Source organism: Tachyglossus aculeatus, chromosome 4 (assembly GCF_015852505.1).
Source record: "Tachyglossus aculeatus isolate mTacAcu1 chromosome 4, mTacAcu1.pri, whole genome shotgun sequence".
Taxonomy (NCBI): domain Eukaryota; kingdom Metazoa; phylum Chordata; class Mammalia; order Monotremata; family Tachyglossidae; genus Tachyglossus; species Tachyglossus aculeatus.
The window spans coordinates 99,771,361-99,795,291 of record NC_052069.1 but is presented as its reverse complement, the minus strand read 5'-3'; the positions used below and the strand labels follow the sequence as shown (position 1 = coordinate 99,795,291).

General features: G+C 44.7%; 1 protein-coding gene across 4 annotated transcripts in view; it reads left to right on the top strand.

Annotated features, from left to right (window-relative positions):
- The window catches only part of RALGPS1 (Ral GEF with PH domain and SH3 binding motif 1), a 479,351-nt gene that overhangs the window by 151,964 nt on the left and 303,456 nt on the right, over positions 1 to 23,931 (top strand). For all 4 annotated transcript variants that reach the window (XM_038744645.1, XM_038744644.1, XM_038744643.1 and 1 more), the window contains exons 7-8: positions 5,416 to 5,505; positions 10,006 to 10,098. In XM_038744645.1, coding sequence (XP_038600573.1) covers positions 5,416 to 5,505; positions 10,006 to 10,098 — 183 coding nt within the window. The remainder of the gene's footprint in view (positions 1 to 5,415; positions 5,506 to 10,005; positions 10,099 to 23,931) is intronic.

Below are 23,931 nucleotides of genomic sequence, written 5' to 3'. Positions count from 1 at the left end.
AGCGCTCAATAAATACGATTGAATGAATGAATGAATCTCTCCAGCTGGTCCTTTGCTGGAGGAAATGCCTAAGCCTGGAGGTCACTGTTGCTTCCCTGCAGCTTCTTTCCTCAGGCATTTAAAAAGGCGCTAACCTGTGTTTACTCTGTAACCCAATGAAATGACTTTTCCATTACTCTTCAGAGATTTGGTTGAGTTTTATTTGCAGTATAGAGCCAAGTAGATTATCTTCAAGAGGGCAGTTGGGCAAATTTGGAGGAGCTATCACTAAAGCTCAAATGTTTGTGTTTCTCACACTAAATATGGGCTGTCAGATATCAAAGAGTAATGATGATGATGATGGTATTTATTGCTTGCTGTGTGCCAAGCATTATGTTGTGCACCAAGGTAGAATCAGCGAAATGATCAGATCAGGAGGAGTGCCTGTGCCACACGGGGTTAACAGTCAGAGGGGGAGGTGAACATATTTTATCCATATTTATTTTATGGGTATTGTATCTCCATCCTACATCATGTCATCAATCATCATCATCAACAATAGTGTTTATTGAGTGCTTACTGTGTGCAGAGTGCTGTACTAAGCCCCTGGGAGAGTTGGTAGACACGTTCCCTACCCAGAACATGCTCAGGCTCTAGAGGGATAATAATTGTGGTATTTAAGTGCTTACTATGTGCCAAGCACTATACTAAGTCCTGAAGTAGATACAAGATAATCGGGTCCCACATGGACTTAGAGTCTAAGTAGGAGAGAAAACAGGTTTTGAAAACCCATTTTGCAGATGAAGGGAACTAAGGCACAGAGAAGTTAAGTGACTTACCCAAGGTCACATAGCAGGCAAGTGGCAGCGCTGGGATTAGAACCCAGGTCCTCTGACTCCCAGGGCTGTGCTATGCTCTTTCCTCCTGCACACACTGCTTCTTAAAGAGAAAACTGAGGCACGAAGATATTAAGTGACTTGCCCCAATGTCAGCCAGTAGGCGAGTGGTAGAGCTGGGACTAGAACCCAGGTGGCCCGACTCCCAGTCACAGGCTCTTTCAACTAGGCCCTGCTGCCTCCCCTAAATGTATGACTTCATTGCAAGATCTCAGGGGATTCCTTTTATTTCCTTTACATGGTTATTTGCACTGATGCCAGTCCAGTCTTCCTGCTTAGCAGATGAGCTCTCCAGAGGATGCAGTTTTTTCTGGGCTCCTAATACCATAATCATTAAACACAGACACTTGCTAAATCAGGCAAAGCTGTTCAGTTTATTTTGTGGGCCACAGCCTCATGTTCAGATGATATCCAGAGAAATGATGAACATGAAGTTCAGTATGATTTTTATAGTGCTTTGTACTCCTATTAACCATCTAGGTTAAGAAGCAGAGAAGCAGCGTGGCTCCGTGGAAGGAACATGGGTTTTGGAGTCAGAGGTCATGGGTTCAAATCCCAGCTCCGCCAGTTGTCAGTTGTGTGACTTTGTGCAAGTCACTTAACTTCTCTGGGCCTCAGTTACCTCATCTGTAAAATGGGGTTTAAGACTGTGAGCCCCCCGTGGGGCAACCTGATCACCTTGTAACCTCCCCAGTGCTTAGAACAGTGCTTTGCACATAGTAAGTGCTTAATAAATGTCATCATGATTATTATCTAGGTTTTTAGACTGTGAGCCCACTTTTAGACTGTGAGCCCACTATTGGGTAGGGACTGTCTTTATATGTTGCCAACTTGTACTTCCCGAGTGCTTAGTACAGTGCTCTGCACACAGTAAGCGCTCAATAAATACAATTGATGATGATGATGAAATCATTGTGAAACAAAGCTGTGGTAACCACTGTGATCAAAGCTATAGAACGGGTCAAGATCAGATCTGCTCAGTCTTGGTAACTCAGAGTTGTAGAACTATCACAATCAGTGTCACTGCACATCTTTGCCTCTAAATTCATTGTGTTAATGGAGACTGAATCTATCAGAAAAGCATATGCACATGGAGAGAACCACCAGCCCTGACCATTTTAGGTTGCATTTTAGAACATTTTTCACTTGGATCACCAAGAAAAGTTGGAATAAAATTGTCTGGCGAAGTAGTACTTATTTGTACTTTAGCAGAAGCATGTGCATATCATGCAGGCCATCCGTGGTATATGTTGAGTGCTTACTGTGGGTAGAACACTGTACTAAGCACTCTGGAAAGTGCACTACAGCAGAGGTGGTAGACGTTATCCCTGCCCATAAGGAGTTTATAGTCTAGTGATGTGGGGAGACTCTGTAGGAATTCACATTTAGGGTGTGGCTTTAAAGGAGGTATTCTAGACAGCTCTTTGTGGGTAGAGAATGTGTCTGTTCATTCTTGTATTGTACTCTCCCAAGGGCTTAGTACAGTGCTCTGCACACATTAAGCGATCAATAAATACACTTGAATGAATGAAAGATAATTTTTCTTGTGGTATTTAAGTACTTCCTATGTGATAGGCACAGTACTAAGCGCTGGGGTAGGTACAAGTTAATCAGATTGGACACAGTCCCTGTCCCATGGAGGTCCTATGTAGAAAAGTGGCAGAGCGGTAGAACCCAGGTTCTTCTGATTCCCAGGCCCTGCTCTATCCTTTAGGCCACACTGCTTCTCCAAAGGACTATGGCCGGTCTTGGATCTGACTGGCCCTGCCTTCTACGTCTGCAAAACTCAGGGGATTGAGTTGGATTGAGGTTGTTAAGGGAAGAGAGGAGCAGCTCAGCTTAGTGAATAGACTATGGGCCCGGTAGTCCGAAGAACCTGGGTTCTGATCCTGGCTCCGCCACTTGTTGGCTTTTTGACCTTGGGTGAGTCTTTTAAATTCTCTGTGCCTCAGTTACCTCATCTGTAAAATGGGTATTAAGACTGTGAGATCTATGTGGGACAGGGACTGTGTCCACCCCAATTGTCTTCTGTCTACCCCAGCACTTAGTACAGTGCCTGGCCCTTGAGAAATACTTAACAAATGCCATAAAAAAAGAAAGAGTGGCAGAGGGGATTGTGGGGTGGGTGAGAAGACCCTCTTCCCATCTGGACCTTTGCCCGTCATCCATCTCACACTTCACACTGCGGTTGAATCCCGGAAGGCAGACTTTGACACCCTGGAAAGTGGGAACTGTTAGGGGTCGTGTAAGTGCCTGGTGTGAGGAGCTGAGGGTGGAGCAACATAAGTGGCAGTTGTGCTGTGGTCCCAAGGGAACTCGGCCACATTGAATCAGTAGATATAGAATGGGGGAGGACTGGCATGGGGTTGGCGAGGGTGAGGGGCAGAGAAAAAGAGTTAAATTTGGGGTGTGGTGAAGGGGGCAGGAAATTCAAAGTCTGGGAACTGAGATATTTGTCCTTGGAGGTGAGAGCAGAAAACACTGCTGTCTGGGTGAAATTGCCAAAGCAAATTCATCCATCCCTTCGATCCGTTAGCTAATCATTCAGTGGCATTTGTTGAGGACCAACTGAGTGCAAAACACATTGCTAAGCAATTAGGAAAGTACAACAGATGCAAGACTCATGTTCCCTGGCCCTCAGGGATCTTCGAATCGAATGGAGGAGACAGACAAAACTTGTTTGCGTATAGTGGTACCGCAAGAGGAGCATTGTTATAGTAGGAAGTACAAAGATTTCAAAACTTGGGGAGGAAGCGATTTCCATGGAGCGGACAGTGACCCACCAAGATATTTGCTGCGGAGGGTGAGAGTAAAATTATATTCCAGTCTAAAGGAAGAGGTAGGCTCTTTTCCCACCAGTTTAATTTCTTTGTTTTTCATGTAAATTAATTTACATCCTTTTCTTCCCCGTCAAAATATAGTATGAAACTATAGCTGAAATCTATTCTTTAAGCATAGACAACGTTGGAGAGGGAGTAAGCATAGACAACGTTGGAGAGGGAGAAGGAGAGAGAATTGGCCTTTCTTCTTTGGCCCTGACTAATGAGACCATATGTTCCTACTAGCTCTCTCCAGCAACTTTAAAAAATAATTCACATTATATGTAGCTGCCTTTCGTGTTCAAAAATGATGCTAACAAGATTGTATCCATATGTGTTGTTCAGAGACAATGTCTTAAACACTGCACCATGAAAATATGCCAGGGCATCTATTCTAGCCCTTTGCCACAGGATATGCAGTTCCACCCCAAGTTGGGTTGGGGGACTGGCCCAGGACTCTTATGCTTTGGAGAGAACTTGGATAGGGCATCATGAGGTGGGCAAGTGAGAGAGGCAGAAATGGTGGTCCACCATCCAAGATAACAGTCTGGATCAATACATTGTGTTTCCACAAAGAACTGTAAGGATGTGCCTGTCTTAAATTTGCTCAGAAAGATAACTCGTACCTCATAGTTAAAAACATGGTAGAAGGTGGCATCATGGTTGAGCAAGGTAAGGGTTTGCCAGGGAGAAGAGTTTTCCCAGTTAGTTACGTGAAGCAGTGTGATTGATATTTTGGGAGTGGAGAGATTTCAAGAGGTAAATGTGAAAATGGCAAGGGTTAAAAGTGGCAAATGAAAGAGTGCTGCCCGGGACTTTTTGCATTCATCCTGTGTGGAGTTGGATTTACTTCATTCTTTTCAGCCACACACACTCACGGGTAACACCTCCCTGTCACCAGCAGCAGCATCTTCAGATGTGAAGGACAGCTCTAGATGTAAATGAGGGAAAGCTTTCATCACCAACTGACTAGTAAACTCTAGAATCTGAATTTAATCTTTTACAACTCCTTGGAAAAAATGATGCCGTGGTAACAGATGAGTGTCCTAGACACAGCTGGGTGTTTGTAAGAAGATCCCCAAACAGTATATTGAGCAAATGCTTCTCCAGTAAGAATGTGCCCATTGTGAAAAACAGTTTTTGTTCCCATTAACTTTTGTGGTTTTCTAACTACCATAAAGAAAGCACATTATCACACCCGTGCCACCATAACCTGGAATAGAAAATAGATGTGGGCCAAATCTCTTTATTAACTCTTAGTACCATTCCCCGAGTGCTTTTTATGGGATTTTGTAGGCAGCGTGGTTCGCTTTCTTTTGAATAAATTAAATAAATAATGAAAGACATTGAATATTTCAGGCCTGAATAACGTAAACACTGAGTGAGTCTTATAGTCAGATGGAGACTTGTTTTGATGTTCTCCTGGTGATATGATGTTTTCTCCAGAGATGGCCAAGGTTTTCCTGGTCAAAACCACACCAACATCAAAGAATACGAAGTCTGCACTTCAACTCCCGAGTGTTTCCTTATGGTTTGTGGAGCACAAGCCCTTTCTCTTCCAGTTGTGCTTTGTGGGGTCATGTGTGAGCCACCTCCTAAACTTCCACTGGGAAGCCCCAGAAGGATCTGTAACTGCTTTGTAGTGATGTGGCTTTTCTCCGTGTGACTCTCTACCTGTTCTCTAGCTGAATTTAATTTTTGTCTGTGTTTTATCTTCACAGGTCAGTTTCTGGGTTGTACGAGAAATTCTAACAGCACAGACTTTAAAAATCAGGGCAGAAATTTTGAGCCATTTTGTGAAAATAGCAAAGGTGAGCCCATTTTTAAATTTCTAATGGTTCTCATTATGTCCTCTCTTTGGCTCTTTCCCGACCCCTTTTACAAATGCCCAAATTGCCCCCATCTTTAAGAAGCTGTTACTTTCTTTGACCCCTCAACCCTCCACCTATGTCACCTCTGTCACGTACAAACTGCTGGGTAAAGAAAAAGGAATACACTGATTGTGTGGCCTCCCTTCTCCATTTCTCTTATCGTACTCCCTGTGGTTTTATTCCTCCCAGTCATATTCAGATGAAGGGATTCTACGCACCAAGGCCGATAGTCACTTCTTTGAGCAAATCCTCCTGGACCTCTCTGCGAAGCTCTGCTGTGAATCAACAACCTCCCACGCCCCAGCTTCTTCCGCCCCTCCTTGCTCGTTATTGAACTGGATTTCCGAGTCACAGTCTTTCCTTCGTTAACCTCCTCCCCTCCTACTACTGCTTTAGTACTTTCTCCAGCACCTCTCCTCCACAAACTCAGTACTTACTTTACCCCCACCCCCACCCCCACCCGAAACGCTCAGGCCCCAGAGCCAGTGTGGTTGTCGAGAGACCATCTGGTCCAGCTCCTTGCTGTTGGATCAGTGAATGGCTAGTTGAGTCAGGTAGCCACCTGTTCTTTCTTTAGACATTTCTACATCCTCCGTAATAATGATTGCAGTATCTGTTACATACTTATTATGTGCCAAGTACTGTATTAAGTACTGGGGTAGACAAAAATAATCAGGTCTGTCACAATCTCTGTCCCACATGGGGCTCACGGTATAAGGGGGAGGGAGAACAGATATTTGATCCCCATTTTACATATGAAGAAACTAAGTTGCAGAGAAGTTGTGTCTTTCCAAAATTCACAAGTAGGTAAGTGGTACACCTGGGATTACTAAAATCACATCCAAGAGGCCTTCAGTGACTAAGCCCTTATTTTCCCTACTCCCTCTTTCTCCTGCATAAATAGTGGATTTGTACCCTTTATTCAACTCACCCTCAGCCCCATAGCACTTAAGTACATATCCATAATTCCTTTAATTGTCTGCCTCCCCCTCTAGACGGTAAGCTCCCTGTGGACAAAGGAACATGCCTACCAACTCTATTATATCAACTCTCCCAAACACTTAGTATAATGCTCTGCACACAGTAAGCACTCAATAAATAGGATTGGTGGATGATTAGGACTCAGTTTCTCTGACTTCCAGGAACAAGCTCTTTCCACTACACCACCCTGCTTATCCTTGATAGGAATGACAGTATCACCCTGATGGTTAAGAGGGTCTTCCTAATGCCCAGTGGAAATCTCTTGTATTTATATCAGTTGCTCCCATGGCCAACTCTCCTTTCCAGATGGATGATCCTCAAACCTCTATCTCCTGCAGCTCAGTCCCCCCCTCAAAAGCTGAAATTTTTGTCTTCCCCCTGAAGTTTTTTCTCCTATTGAACTTCCTCTTTTTAATCAATCAATGATATTTATTGAGTGGTTACTGTGTGCAGAGCACTGGACTAAGCACTTGGGAGAGTACAACAGAGTTGGTAGACACGCTCCCTGCCCACAAGGAGCTTGCAGGGTAGAGGGGGAGACCAACATTATTATGAATAAATAATTGAATCAAAAATCCTTTATTCTTGTGTGAGGTTCAGAACATGAAATGAAATAGTTTAAATTTAAATTTTTGAGTGGTAAAAGTGGAGATTAGTTTAAAATCTTTAAAATCCTTGGATATCAGCACAACCTAGTGGAAAGCACATGGGCCTGGGAATCAGGGGACCTGGGTTCTCATCCCAATTCCATTAAGGAAAACCCATTCTACCTGGTCCCAGATCCCCTAACTTCAGGACCAGTTCCTCCTGGTCCTTTATCTTGTCCATCCAGTAAGGTCGCAAAATGCTACTATTTCTCACCCACTTCTCCTCGTGCCCATCTCTTCCTCTCACCCATTGCCCCCCACCCTTCCGTAATTGTCTCTAATCATCGCCTGCTCAGATATCTGTAATTGGTCCCCCTTTCTGGCTCTCCATCTGCAGTTCTCCTCCTTATTAGTTCTGAACTTATTACCAATATCACCCTTTAACAATGTCCTCCCCATCTCTGTCTACCTTTTTCCTGTTTTCCTTTTTTCTTTCCTGATGCTGGAGCACATTAGGAGCAAGGATTTTCCCCGCCTCTGTTCCTGCATGAGATCCCTCTTCCTCATTTCTGCTCTTAGCTATTTTCCTCCCTCTTCTTCCTTCTTAGACCACTTTATTTTCCCTTCCTTCTCTGGCTGGAAACCCTGTGTTTGACTCCCCCGAGCCTATGTGCTGCTGCCACCCATGTATCCCAAGACTCAGTAACTTCCATTTTATACACAGAGATGATGATAAGAGCCCTTCTCCTCCAGACAGCCTTCCTGCTTTGACAGGAGAAGGTGCACTATTTCCCAATAGTTTTGCTTGTACACACTTATATTTTCCAATATTTCCTATATTTTCTCTCTGCAAAATAAATGCTGGCGTGCCAAAAGGTCTCTGTCTTTTCAGAGAGGGGTGTGGGAAGCAAAAGTGGAGTAGCGGCAGAGAGGAGGAGGCAAGCCAGGGAGGAATGAGTTGCATTATCTGAGGGACCTTGATTTCCCTGCAGCTGGGGTGCACATATTGCACAGCTGTCTGAAGGTAGTGGGCGATGGTAAGGAACTTGCTATTTAGAGGGAATTGAATCCTGAAGGTTTCCGAGTTTAGAGTTGGTAAAAGAAGTTACCAAGATTGCCAAAGCAAAATTTTATGTTGTCAGTTGAAATTATAATAATGATAATTGTGACATTTGTGTGGCGCTTTCTGTGTGCCACACACTGTACTAATTGCTAGGGTAGATGCAGTGCAGTCAGATCAGACACAATCACTTTCCCACGTGGGGCTCACAGTCTAAGGGGGAGAGAGACAGGCATCTAATCCTCATTTAATAGAAATACATCACAGGATTTTAATGCAGTGCTTCCTTGGGGGTTCCTGAATCATTTATTGAATGTTTCATTTTCAAGTAGGCATTTGTGGTAGAGTGAAAGAACTGAGACCTGTCTACAAGAAAAGTAAAACCATACGGCCATAAACATTGCCATTGTTTATTGCCATTGTGGGTTCTAATCCCGGCTCCGCCACTTGTCTGCTGTGTTACTTTGGACAAGTCACTTAACTTCTCTATGCCTCAGTTACCTCATCAGTAAAATGGGGATTAACACTGTGACGCCTATGTCACACTTATTACCTTGTATGTACCCCAGCGCTTTGAACAGTGGTTGGCACAAAGTAAGTGCTTAAGAAGTACCATCATTATTATTGTTGTTGTATTGTCACACCACTGGTCCACCCTGTCCAGTATTCTTGTCCCCCCAGCAGTGGCAACAAGATTTTTGGAGGAATAATGTGATGGTTGCCCTTCTTTCCGTCCATCCTTAATCATCCATCATTTTCCCCTGTTTTTCTTACCTTACCCCATAGTAATCCAGTTGGATCACTTCTACATTAATTTATCTTAAACCTTTCTTTGATTTGCTGATATTTTCTGCCTGCACAACTTCCTGGGTTAACAAATTTGATATGTCAGTTGAAGAAGAATTTCATTCATCAGCCGTAACCTTTCCAGTCTACCCTCACACGGCAGCACCTCCATCCCCTATTTGTTTCGATCATTCTTCGCTGTTTCTTCTCCAGCTCTATTATGCCATTTCTAAGATGCAGCACTTATGTAAATTTCCCCATAGCTCTTATGTAATATTCTCATATTTCCCCTCTCTGTAATTTATTTCAATGACCATCTCCCCCTGTAGACAGAAAGTTCCTTCTTGGCAGGGATCATATCTACCAACTCTGTTGTATTGTACTTTCCCAAGCACATAATACAGTGCTCTGCAAACATTTAAGCACTCAATTATCCCTTTCTTCAAAGTATTTCACCACCCTGAAAAGTTTAGTGTTTTCTGCACACTTGGTGATTTCACTACACTCTTCCTTCTGTAGCAATTAGTAGAGCTCATTGATTATGACAGAAACTTAATGAACATTCATTTTTGGACAATTTAGAGCAAAAAAGTAGCTTTGTAAATTTCCTCTAAGTATATTTGTTCTTTGACTTTTTTCTCAAAGCAATAGAGGCAGTGTGGGCTGATGAAAAGAGCACAGGACTGGAAGTCAGAGGGTCTGAGTTGTAGTTCTGGCTCTGCCGCTTCTCTGCTTTGTGACCTTGGGCAAATCACTTAACATTTTTGTTTCAGTTTTCTCATCTGTAAAGTGGGGATTAAATCCTTTTCCCTCCTACTTAGACTCTAAGCCCATGTGGGACAGGGATTGTGTCTGACCTGATTATTCTATATCTACCCCAGTATTTAGTATAGTGCTTGATACATAGTAAGCCCTTAACAAGTATCATCATCATTATTATTATTACAAATTTACATAAATTTTATCAGTGGATAAACATTTTGAGTTGGAATGTTTTAACATAAACTATCCTTATTTCTCTTTCAGAAGCTTCTAGATCTGAATAATCTTCATTCGCTCATGTCTGTGGTGTCAGCATTGCAAAGTGCACCCATTTTTAGACTGACAAAAACTTGGGCCGTAAGTTAATCCTTCTTTCTTCCAATTCTTTCTTTTTTGTGTAACGTCTAGTTTTTTTGGTTGGTTTTTAGTATCTCTTACGTGCTAAATTGAGAATAGACATGAAGCTAGGTAGTTGGCAAAGGACTTTATACTCTACAAACTGTTCTTCATGGATTCATTATGGATCCAAAGAATAAAGTGTGACCTTTCTAGATTAACAGTGCTGATGAACTGCTCAAGGCAGTGGTCCCATGGGATTCCACAAGCTCACAGAAAGCCAGCTGCCATGTGACAGCAAAATGCTATCTCTATTTCCAGTCAGCCACTCTGTCCTGGGGAAATTGCAATGAAGTCATGTAAAGCCATGACAGCTCACTGCCTGGGAAACATGGCAACCTGAAACTCTGTTGGCTTTAGTTGGCAGTTAAGCTGGTGGTAGGAAGTGGGGGTTGGAGAGAGGACAGTCACTCCATTCTGCATCTATATTCATTTCTTCTATAAGGTTCAAGTTGCTTCTTGGGAATCTTCTTTTGGGACTTGGTGCTCTGCAGAAAAATCCCAGAGAAAATCCCTGAGAAGCAACTTGGATTTTACACAAAACTAGGGTGACCGGCTGTCCAAATTTTTACAAAGGCAGTTGGGTTTCAGCTAGCCTGCCCCTTGTCTGGCCCAGATAGGAGCCAGATGCCTGCTTGTCTGGTATTTTCATTTCAGCACCAAGCTTTCCTCCACCACGGCTCCGGCTGCTGAGTCCTGCAGCTCAGCCATGGAGAGTGAGTTCACGTGAACATGCAAGGGGAACACAGTAGTTCTGGAATAAATTGTGGGGGTGGGGGTAGCATACCCAAGAGAAGTGCTGTAGGTGTGAGTGAATTTGGCTGGAAGTGGGCAGACTGCTGCAAAACTGACTTGAATGTGATATCATCGTGTCGCATCGTGAAACCCTGCAACACCTGTGACATCACGGAATACCTGCGATGTTGCAGGCGAATTGGAGTCTGGTTTTTCCGAATGCCCTTATTAGCCACCCTCCGTGAAGCCCTCAGACCACCATGGGTCTGACCGTCCCCTGTTGAGCTTGACACTCTTTAAGGTGTTTGGGCAGGGAACCCTTAGTGTGCCCTTGACTCTTGATGCCCAGGGACATGATTTCAAATTACCCACATTCCTTCAGTAAGCACTCTCCCATTGATTGATTGATTGATTAATCCGCCCCCAGGTTTGACCTGAGAAAGGTGGCAAGCGTTTCCTTGCACTCTGAAATAATTTTCATTATAACAAGGAAACAGAAAAATCAGCCAGGGTTGGCATGCGTGGTTTTTGGGGCTTGGGAATAAGTATAGGGCCAGTGGGGCATCATCATCCAGGCTGAAGGTCTAGAAATCAGTAGTGGGGCCCCATCTTCTCTGAGGCTGAGAGACTTGGACTTCCCACAGATGGTCAAACTTGGTTTTCTGAAACGTTTTGTTAGCATCTCTTGGAGCCGTTCTGGGCCTCCAGTGACAGACTGACCCCGTGTACTGGAGAAAAGTCTAGATAGGCCTGCAGAGCAGGACCTGCTCAGGCCCTGGGGCCTGTAGAATTCCAGCTCGTGGACAGACCAGCACAGATTGGCTTGTGCTGTGGCTCAATTGGGCTTATGTGTCTACTCTTCCTGCCCCGTTCTCCTCCATAGCCTCTATTCTGGTGTGGGTGGGGCAAGACCAGAGAGGGGGATCAGTACCTTTTGGGGGAGCTTAAACTCCAACTGAGTGGGAGATAAAGACAAAACCAAGATTTGCACAAATGTGCATGGGAGTGGGTTTCCGAGGGACAGCAGGGGAGGGGGTCTGGGGAGACTGGGGTGGACTGGAATGTGAGGAAGGAAAATTGTACCTGCCATACCTGCAAACTGAGACTTAGGGTTCCTTCCCTTGGGGAAAAAAAATCATTCAAATGTAATAAATTAGTGGAAAAACCATTTAGTGTAATATCAATCAGTGGTATTTATTGAGCACTTACTGTGTGCAGAGCACTGTACTAAGCACTTGGGAAAGTACAACAAAATTAGCAGGCACGTTCCTGTACATAACGATATTTTGCGCTTCTCCCGTTTTAAGATTTTTGCAAAGACTTTGTGTAAATACCTGCCTGTTACTCTTTGTGTTTGTAAATATGAGTTTTGTTTTCCTTTTATGTTGGTAGGAAAGCCAATTGTTTTTGCATTTTTATGACATTCCTTGGCATTGTTTTGTAAATCATTATAGTAAGAAAAGCAGGGCAGAGAAGTGAGTCCTAGATTTTTCATTTGGCTCATGCACCGTATGGCATGAAGAGTTCCTCATAAAAATGGCCAAATGTGACTCCTAGGTATCTCTGGGGGGCCCAGAAGCAGTGTGGTTCAGTGGAAAGAGCATGGGCTAAGGAGTCAGAAGTCATGGGTTCTAATCCTGGCTCCGCCACTTATCGGCTGTGTGACTTTGGGCAAGTCACTTACCTTCTCTGTGCCTCAATTACCCCATCTGTAAAATGGGGATTAAGATTGTGAGCCCCATGTGGGACAACCTTGTATCCCCCAGTGCTTAGAACATGCTTTGTACATAGTAAGTGCTTAACAAATACCATCATTATTATTATTATTATTCTTATTCTAAATTGAGGTGGGCCAGTCCCTGGGGTTGGAAAGACCCTCATGGGAATGGAGGAGATGGACGGCCAGGGAGGGCACTGTTATTTTGTGATTCTGATTTTAGTTTTTGAAGCTGGAAACAAAAATACACCATGAATATGCATTAAAATAAGTTGTACAAAAGGAGAACTCTTCTTGCCAATGGGTCCATGTGTCTGTGGAAGGAAATGGCCTGGAGTTGTCTGTGACTGACTTGGTGATTGTAATTGACATTGTGCTAGCCTTCCAGCTGCAGGGTAGAAAGGTTGTTTTTCATTCCGCAGTCAATCAATGAATGGTATTTATTGAACACTTACTTTGTGCAGAGCACTGTACTAAGCCCTTGGGAGAGTAAAATGCAACAGAGTTGGTAGACACGTACCGTGATCTCAAGGAGCTTACAGTCTGTAGGGGGAAGCAGATGTTAATATAAATAAGTTACAGATATGTAAATAAGTGCTGACGGTGGAGTGAATACCAAGCGCCCAAAGGGTACAAATCCAAGTGCATAAATGGCAAAGAAGGGAGAGGGAGCTAGGGAAATTGAGGGCTTAATTTCAGAAGAGATGTGACCTTTGAAGGTAGGGAGAGTGGTGGTCTAGTGTATATACAGCCTGAGGGAATCCCAGGCCAGAGGATTCATGGGAAAGGGGTCGGCAGTGAGATGGGCGAGATTAGGTCAGTGCTCTGCACATAGTAAGCGCTCAATAAATACGATTGATTAGGTCAGAGTGTGCAATCTGACATTAGAGGAGCAAAGTGTGCAGACTGGGCTGTAGTAGGAGATAAATGAGGTAAGGTAGGAGAGGGGCAAGCTGGATGGAGTGCTTTAAAGCTGATGATAAGGAGTTTAATGTGGAAATAGATGGGAAAACACTGGAAGTTCTTTAGGATTAGGGAGATATGGACTCTGGTTTTGTTAGAAAAATAATCCCAGGAGCAGAGTGCAATATGGACTGGAGTGGGGAGACACAGGAGGCAGGGAAGTCAGCAAGGAGGCTGATGCAGTAATCAAGGTGGGATAAGTGCTTGGATCAGCATAGTAGCAGTTTGGATGGAGCAGAAAACGTGGATTTTAGCAGTATTGCAAAGGAAGAGCTGACAGGATGTGGTGACAGATTGAATGAGTGGGATTCTGCACTTGACCTTCAGGTCGTGGTTCCATCAACAGACATCAGTTGAAAATGACTTTAGTTCTGTCAGTCTCTGGGACACATAAAGTCCATATGTGTGAAAAACAGCCGCTTGGCAATCTGTTCTCATCTCCGTTCCATTTTCAGTGCTATGCAGGCTCCTCTGTTTGTTTTCCTTGTTAGCTGGATTTTTCTTACCTCAAGCTTTGAAGTGATGTCAAGTTTGTGCTGAAACTGAACCCTCCCAGGTGGCCAGAAGCTGATGGGGACTCGGAGCTGGTCTGAATCTCTGATCCTCGCCGGCAAGCTGACTTTTGTACATGCCGCCACTTCAGATTTTACGGAGGCATCTGGGAGAATTGCTAATGCTTGGAAAGGGCTGATGCCTTGCAGGAATGCCACGAAGCAGAGAAGCGAGGGAGAAAAATCTGTTACCACGGCCTCTTGGTCACTTTCTGAAGTGCAAATGACTGAAAGCTGATGTGAACAGAGGATCCTTGAATTTTGGGGCTGAAGTCAAGGCTTGGGCCCCTTCACTGTCTGATTCTCCCCTGGTTAGCTGAGCTGGTTAATCAGTCAATCAATCAATTGCATTTGTTGAGTGCTTGCTATGTGCAGATTATTCATTTATTCATTCATTCAATCATATTTATTGAGCACTTACTGGGTGCAAAGCACTGTACTAAGCTCTTGGAAAGTACAACTCAGCAATAAAGAGAGACAATCCCTGCCCGCACTAGGCTTACAGTCTAGAAGAGGGTAGACAGACATCAAAACAAGTAGGCAGGCATCACTATAAATAGAGTTATAGATCTTTACATGTCAAAACAAGTAAACAGACATTAATATAAATAAATAGAATTTTAGATATTTACATATATATACACATGCTGTGGGAGGGAGGAGGTAGAGCAAAGGGAGCAAATTGGGGCAGTGTAGAGAGGAGGGGCAGCTGAAAGAGGGGCTTAGTCTGGGAGTAATATTGGGAGTACAGTGTAATAGAGTTGGTAGACACGGTCCCTGCCTACAATGAGTTTACAGTCCAGAGGGGGAAACAGCCATTAATATAAATAAATTAATTAAGGATATGTCCATGAGTGCTGTCGGGCCGATGCAGGGTGAAAATCCAAGGGTGAGGGGGGGAGTGATTGGTGAAGGTGGGTGGATGGATACTCAAAAGCAAACTTGGCTTCCCCCCCTGAGCTTCCTCGGGTACAGGAATGACCCTGGGACCAATGCCATGGCTATGACATTCTTGGTTAGCATTCACTATTGGACGTCCCTTTTCCAACCACCTTAGCGTGGCCTAGTGGATAGAGCATGGGCCTTGGAGACAGAAGGACCTGAGTTCTAATCCTGGCTCCATCCCTTGTCTACTGTGTGACCTTGGGCAAGTCACTTCACTTCTATGTGCCTCAGTACCCTCATCTGTATAATGGGGATTAAGACTTTGAGCCCCATGTGGGACATGGACTTTGTCCAACATGATCAGCTTGTGTCTACCCCAGCACTTGGTATAGTGCCTGCCACATAGGAAGCACTTGGCAGGAAATACCACAATTATTACAGGGGAGGGAGAAGTCTATCTGGTATCAGGTACATGGGCGCTCTCGCCAAGGCCCAGAAAATTTTCTATTGGCGATGCCTCTCCCCAAAATCCATGGTGGTTTTGGGGGACCCTGGAGTTCGGCCCAGTCCAGGCTTATGGTTCTTTGGGGACTGTGGATTAGGCAAGGCTCGTGGTGAAATCCAGAGCAATTCCCTAGTCAGTCTCAACCCGTCGTCCTGACCCTACTATGTTCTAACTCCAGTGGTTGGAGGAGATCCTTAGGTGACCCAGTCTGCCAGAGTGGGGTGAAGGAGACAGTTCTAGAGTGTTCCAACCTGCTGAAGGTGGGGAATGTGCCAACATCAGGATGAAGTGGCATCTGTTGGAAGTTCATAACTCTGACATCCCTTTTCCAGCAAGTGATAAAACATGGAATTCTTTCATAGGAAGTCATGAGCATTCAGCAGGGTCCGGAAGGGTTTGGAAAAATTCATGGAGGTACAGTCCATAGTGGGATTCTAGAGGAGAAGCTGAGGATGTTGGATAGTTCATCCCTAGAGAATACAGTCAGGGTTAGGGAAGCAATCATCACACAATTCCTCTAGACATCCTCTTAGCACTATAAGGTACAGAATATTGGACTGGGTGATCTGCTGGTTTTGCCTCTGATGGCATTTTGTATGTTTTCATGAGTTCCTGGAGTGTTCTGATCTGCAGAGGGAAGGGGATTTATAGGGTAGTCGAATGTGCAGAGGGAAGGTGTTTTTGGAGTTTTCCAAGCTGCCGAGAGAGGGAGAGTTCCAGGTGGAACAGCTCCTAGAGCCCATTGGTATCATACCAACCCTGAGAACCACTCCCTAGTCTGATCGCACTCACAGCTGAAGCCCCAGCCGATCCTTCATATTGGACACAATGTTCCCTAAAGCTCAAGGAAGCTCCCTTTAAAAGCAGCCATAAATGTGATGATGAATGTGGTTTGGGCCACAGGTAGTGTGTTTGGCCCTGCAGATATGGCATTTTTGTCATTCTGCTTTCCCCTCTGTTTTATTAAAGAACCGAGTCAGACACTAAGCAGGGTCCTAAAAATAAAGCTCAGATTCAGTTCTGCTTTGTGGGTTCTGGGAGTAGGGTGGCCACTGGTGGCATTTGAGAATACTGGTGACCCCTTTGTTGACCCTTCCCCAGTTGTACTGGATTGTGTAAGACCAGCTGAAGACTAAGCTAGCTAGTTTATTAAGCCTGGCATCTGTTATTTGCTTACTATGTGCTAAGTGCTGGGGCAAATAGAAGGTTTGAGATAGGATACAATTCCTGAACCATGGGGGCTCACAGTCTATATTTTCCCCATTTATCCTGAAGCTTTTTTTCCATAATATCTCCTGGATCCTCCCCTTCCTCTCTTTTCAAACAGCTACCACCCTGATTCAAGCTGTAATAATAATCAATCATATTAATTGAGCGCTTACTGTGTGCAGAGCACTGTACTAAGCTCTTGGGAAGTACGAGTCGGCAACATATAGAGACAGTCCCTACCCAACAGTGGGCTCACAGTCTAAAAGGGGGAGACAGAGAAGAAAACCAAACATACTAACAAAATAAAATAAATAGAATAGATATGTACAAGTAAAATAAATAAGTAGAGTAATAAATATGTACAAACATATATACATATATACAGGTGCTGTGGGGAAGGGAAGGAGGTAAGACGGTGGGGATGGAGAGGGGGACAAGGGGGAGAGGAAGGAGGGGGCTCAGTCTGGGAAGGCCTCCTGGAGGAGGTAATAATACTTGTGGTATTTAAGTGCTTCCTATGTGTAAGGCACTGTACTAAGCGCTGGGATGGATACAAGCAAATAAGGTGGACACAAACAGCTGTCCCATGTGGGGCTCACAGTCAGTCTCCCTTTTGCAGATGAGGTAACTGAGGCCCAGTGAAGTGAAATGACTCACCCAAGGTCACACAGCAGACAAACAGTGAGTCCAGGATTAGAACCCAGGTCCTTCTGGCTCCCAGACCTGTGCTCTCTCCACTAGGCAATGCTGCTTCAGTCATAGCACAACTAGACCATTGATTCAGCCTCCTTGCTGGGCTCCTTGCCCCAAGCCTCTTCACCCTCCAATCTGTACCGCAGGCTGCTGCTGCTGCTGTTGGCTTTCCGTGCCCCTCTGAATCGAACAAATCTCCTCACATTTGACTTGAAGTTTTTTACCCAGCTCACCCTATCTTACATATCTTCTCCTTTCACCCGTTACTCTCAATCAATCAATGGTATTTATTGCGCACTTACTGGGTTCAGAGCACTCTACTAAGTGCTTGGGAGAGTGCAATGCAACAGAGTTGTTAGACACATTCCCAGCCCATAAGGAGCTTACAGTCTAGAGCGGGAGAGGACATTAAAATAAATTACAGATATATGCATTGGTGCTGTGGGGCTGATCTTCCAGCTTCTAACTTACTTTTGCTTCTCCCATTGTCATCCAGTTTGTCACTGCTGTGCCCTGGGCTTGGAACTTCCCTCCCCAGCCCTCACCAACACACAGATCCAACAGCCCCTCAGAGCTCCCCCCATTCCTGAAATTCTACCTTGTAAAACAAGCCTTTCCCAATTAGTTTCCAGAAAACCCACCAGGACTCTCCAACACCTAGGCACTTTTGTGTACTCATCCTGAGCACTTTTGTATATATGCTATTCAAATGTAAACATATATTCGATCAATCAGTTAGCGAAGCAGTGTTGCCTAGTGGATACAGGATGAGCTTGGGAGTCAGAAGGACCTGGGTTGTAGTCCTGACTCTGCCACTTGTCTGCTGTGTGACCTTGGGCAAGTCACTTCATTTCACTGGGCCTCATTCCCTCACCTGTAAAATAGGGACTAAGATTGTGTGTCCCCTGTGGGGCAGGGACTGTGTCCAACCTTATTACCTTTTATCTACGCCAGCATTTAGAATGTACCAGAAACATAGCATACAAATAAAGTCAGTGGTATTTTTTAAGCACTTTCTGTGTGCAGAGCGCCATACTAATCACTTGAGAGAGTACAATAAAACAAAGTTGGTAGGCATGTTTCCTATCCACAAGGAGCTTATTCAGTTATTCATTTTGACTCTTCCTGTAAATGTTTTTTTTGTTTGTCTCCTCCATTAGTGTGCAAGCTCCTGGTGGGCTGGAAAAAATGTAACATTTTTTAATTCTTTACTTCCTAAGCACCTAGTTCAGTGTACCAAACCGAATGAGTGCTCAATAAATACAATTCATTCATTCAGTCGTATTTATTGAGCACTTACTGTATGCAGAGCACTTGGGAAGTACAAGTTGGCAACATGTAGAGACGGTCCCTACTCAACAACGGGCTCACAGTCTAGAAGGGGGAGACAGACAACAAAACAAAACATGTGGACAGGTGTCAAGTCATCAGAATAAATAGAAGTAAAGCTAGAAGCACATCATTAACAAAATAAATAGAATAGTAAATATGTACAAGTAAAATAAATAGAGTAATAAATCTGTACAAACATATATACAGGTGCTGTGGGGAGGGGAAGGAGGTAGGGTGGGGGGATGGGGAGGAGGAGAGGAAAAAAGGTGCTCAGTCTGGGAAGGCCTCCTGGAGGAGGCAAGCTCTCAGTAGGGCTTTGAAGGGAGGAAGTGAGGTAGCTTGGTGGATGTGCGGAGGGAGGGCATTTCAGGCCAGGGGGAAGACGTGGACCGGGGGCCGATGACGGGACAGGCGAGAACGAGACACAGTGTGGAATTTAGTGGCAGAGGAGCGGAGGGTATGGGCTGGGCTGTAGAAGGAGAGAAGGGAGGTGAGGTAGGAGGGGGCGAGGTGATGGACAGCCTTGAAGCTGAGAGTGAGGAGTTTTTGCTTGATGCATAGGTTGACATGTAGCCATTGGAGATTTCTGAGGAGGGGAGTAACATGCCCAGAGCGTTTCTGCACAAAGATGATCCGGGCAGCAGCGTGAAGTATAGACTGAAGTGGGGAGAGACAGGAGGATGGGAGATCAGAGAGGAGGCTGATGTAGTAATCCAGTCAGGATAAGATGAGAGATTGAACCAGCAAGATAGTGGTTTGGATGGAGAGGAAAGGGCGGATCTTGGCAATGTTGCGGAGGTCTGACTGAGGCCCAAGGTCAGTTAAACTCAAATCTGGGTCTCCTGGCCTCCAGTCTCGTGCTGTTCCCACTAGGCTACACTGTCTTCATTGGTCATACATGGCCTCAGGCTTGGTTAAAATGGAACAGGCACAGTCAAGTTCATTAAACTCCATCTAATCAATTGTGATGAAGAACTTTATAGATGACTGCTCTAGTATTGCCACAGCTTTTTTAGAAGGACGAGGAGGAGAAGTAAGAGGGTGAAGAGAGAATCACAAACCCAGGATAAATGAAAACAGAAACAGGACAGCTTGTTTACCACATGATCTGGTCTCTAGAACCTTTGCTTTGGACTATCCAGGAGCTGATTATTCAGGTCTCTCATTCTTCTGCCTCCTCTCATTGATCACCTTTCAGCCCTTAGTATTGTCACAAGTGGAGGTTCAATGCAAATTAGTCAATTTTGCTGTTTGTTAAAACCAGACCAAGTCATCTCTTGCAGTCTTTTGGGGCACTGGGTGTCTGTTAGATTGAGTTAAACAATTGGAACCAGTAGAGTTTGCTTTGTTCCTACAGATCTTCCCTCAGTCTCTCAGCAGTATTTCTAGAGCGCTGACCGGATTAAAAAAAAAAACATGCTGCAAGAGTTACCAAAAATCATAAGATGTGGTTCTGTTTTTGAGTAGATTATTGAGGCTGACAGAACAGACACAAATAGATCCAACATAAGAAAAAAATAAAGCCAGAGTGACAGAAACTTGAAAACACTTGGGAAATACAGAAAACTCAAATGACTACCACAGAACAATTTTCAGAGCATACCAGTATTCAAGGAAAAAGGTGCATTTCAGGACAACAGCGTCCTTCTCTTTTCCTCTCCTAGTTACGCAGGCTGCCACCAAATCAGCACTTGGCTGTAGTGAGCAGGGAGGAGGGAACAAACATGATCTGGCCTATGCAATTGCAGTTTGAAATGGGAGAAATAGGTTTCTAGGGAATTATGGCCTGTAGGCTACCAGTCCTGGGGATTTATCCTAAGACCTTCAGGACTCACCAGTCCATCTGCTTCACTTCACTCTGCTGCCCCCACATCCTCTCCTTCCACTCTCTTCTGGACAGTTTTGTAATCCAGTTTCATTTTCCTTCACTCCACTGAGACTGCTGTCTCTCCAAATCATCAATCAGTGTATTTATTGAGCACTTACTGTGTGCAGAACACTCTTCTAAGCAACAAATGACCTCCTTCTAGCCAAATCTGATGGACTCTATCCACTCTCTCCTCCTCTCCCTTTTGTGTCTACTACGCACTAGGCCGTGCACCCCTTAAGCACACTGCTACTCACCCCGGCCCCACAGCTCTTATGTAATCTAACATGTAACTATTTCCCCTATCCGCAACCTATTTTCATGTCTGTCTCCGCTTGTAAACTGTAAGCTTCTTGTGGGCAGGGTTTGTATCTTCCAACTCCATTGTATTATATCTTCCCAAGTGCCTGTACAGTGTTTTGCACACAGCATTCAGTAAATACTATTGGTTTGATTGATTGATTGATTCAACACTATCTGAATCCTCCTTGACATCTTGTGGACCATTCACTTGAAAACACAATCTAACCTTGTTCTTTTGACACAGTTCTCCCCTGGTACTCTTACCTCTCTGATCTCTCCTCAAATTCTTTCATCTGTACTACTTCCACCTCCCACCCTCTAATGGTGGGGTGCTTCAGGGCTCTGTTTTTGGATTCCCTTCCCTTCGAATTTTGCACCCACTCTCTTGGGAGCTCATCTGCTCCCACAACTTCAAATCGATCCAGTGGTTCTGGCTATTATTGGGAAGATTTCAAAGGAAATGGTCTATTTCTAATTTGAATCTCTTTGATTTCTAAATGCAGCAGAAAAGAGATTTCATACTTTGAGCCTAGAACAAAGAGTTAGGATGACATGGTGGTGATATATTTTACTGCCATTTTGTTGGTTATTTATTTAAAAATTGAAATAAGAAAAAATTTTCAAGGCCAACCAGCATGTGGATACCGGTGTCTGCTTTCCAGGTCATTACATTTTATTTGAACCGGGCAGACATCTCTAGGTGTTGGACCACCGTAATGTTTTCATTTATGTGCTGCACTTTCCGTCCTTCTCTTACTCATATTGCTAGGATCACAGTGAAGGCAGCTACAGTATTCAGTGTACTTCCTCCAACTGAGCAGCCTCTTTAGCCACTGGTCCCACTGGTGACGTGATCTGATGTTGCCTCCGCCATTCTCACCCCCACCGTGCCACGGGGAGCCTGCCCTGTCCAGGCGGGAAGGGAGAGGAGATATGGCCATTGCTGTGTCCACAGGGCAGTGCCATGGCCTGCTGAGCCCCATAAAACTGGGAGAGTCTTCCCTCCTCCCTCTGCCACCCAGGGGACCTGGCTTATTTGGGTGCAGCATCGTACAATCCTTTCGGACACCAGGACGGTTGTGCCTGTTGGGCTGGCCTGCCGTGGCTCTGAGGAGCCTGAAAATGTCCGCCTTGTCTCCAGATCACATTAACTCATTGTTTTCATTTTTGTCCTTGTTATCTTTCATTGCTCTGCACATGGTAAGCGCTTTAGTAAATACTATTGATTGATTGAAAATGCCCTAAACTGGGCTCCGGCAGGAACCTTTGGAACTGTGACATTCATTCATTCCATCGTATTTATTGAGAGCTTACTCAGAGCAGTGTACTGAGCGCTTGGAAAGTACAACTCAGCAACAAAGAGAGACAATCCCTGCCCACAACGGGCTCACAGTCTAGAAAGGGGGAAACAGACATCTCCTTGGAGATTGTTGAAAGAAAAGGTCACCTGCCCAGAGGCAGGGACCTGGACTAGGTGACCTACTTCTCATGCAGGGGAAGCTGAATAAATAATAATAATAGTCATCATCGTGGTGTTTGTTAAGCACTTACTGTGAGCCCACTGTTGGGTAGGAACTGTCTCTATATGTTGCCAATTTGTACTTCCCAAGCGCTTAGTACAGTGCTCTGCACATAGTAAGCGCTCAATAAATGCGATTGATGATGATGATGTGTGCCAGGCACTTTAGTAAGTGCTGGGGTGGATACAAGCAAATCAGGCTGGACACAGTCCCTGTCCCACATGGGGTTAATAGTCTTGTTCCCCATTTGACGGATGAGGTAACTGAGGCACAGAGAAGTTGAGTGTCTTGCCCAAAGAGGTGAAGCCGGGATTAGAACCCATGAGCTTCTGACTCGTAGGGCCGTGCTCTGTCCACCACGCCAAGTTGTGCGTAGACCACACTGGAGTTCTGCACATTGTACTTTTTGGGGCCTCTCCTCCTTCCCCTTCGCCCTGCTTTCTAAGGGAATGGCTATGTCCCAGTGCCACTGCAGGGCCAGGCTCCAGCTGGCCCTTGTGCCCTCAGAGGGTTCTCTGGCCTGTCCCCCACATCAAGGGGCCGGAGGAGCCTGCAGTCTGTGTGGCCTTAGTTGTGAAACCGTTCAGAGGTTGGCCAACGTGCAAACTGACTTCTGAGCCGGGAGGAGGTCCATGGAACTTTAGGCAGCCTCCCTTGCTCCTTTGATCTGTTCAGTCGGGGTGGTTGGATGTAATTTTTCCATTGTCTTTGTGAATTGACTGTTTCAATGTGTTTATTGTGCCTCCTCAGTTTGTAATCTGAGGGCTTTGTAGAGAAGCAGCATGGCTTAGTGGAAAGAACCCGGGCTTGGGAGTCGGAGGTCCTGGGTTCTAATTCTGACTCTGCCACTTATCTGCTGTGTGACCTTGGGCAAGTCAGTTAGCTTCTCTGTGCCTCAGTTACCTTATCTGTAAAAGGGAGATGAAGACTGTGAACCCCACGTGGGACAACCTGATTACCTTGTATCTACCCCAGCACTTAGAACAGTGCTTGGAACATAGTAAGCACTTAACAAATACCAACATTATTAATCTTCTTTTAGGAGGAACTTATGTGTCTTTATGTAACTTTATTGGAGTGTACTCAGCACCCACAATTCACACCCCGTGCACTTAGTGTATCATCAGTCCATAGTATTTATTAAGTACTTGTTCTGTGCAGGGAGAGTATATTAGAGTTAGTAGACATGGTTCCTATCGTCAAGGAGCTTACAATCTCCTTCCCCCCCATCTTACCTCCTTCCCTTCCCCACAGCACCTGTATATATGTATATATGTTTGTACATATTTATTACTGTATTTATTTATTTTACTTGTACCTATCTATTCTATTTATTTTATTTTGTTAGTATGTTTGGTTTTGTTCTCTGTCTCCCCCTTCTAGACTGTGAGCCCACTGTTGAGTAGGGACTGTCTCTATATGTTGCCAGCTTGTCCTTCCCAAGCGCTTAGTACAGTGCTCTGCACACAGTAAGCACTCAATAAATATGATTGATTGATTGATAAGTTACAGAA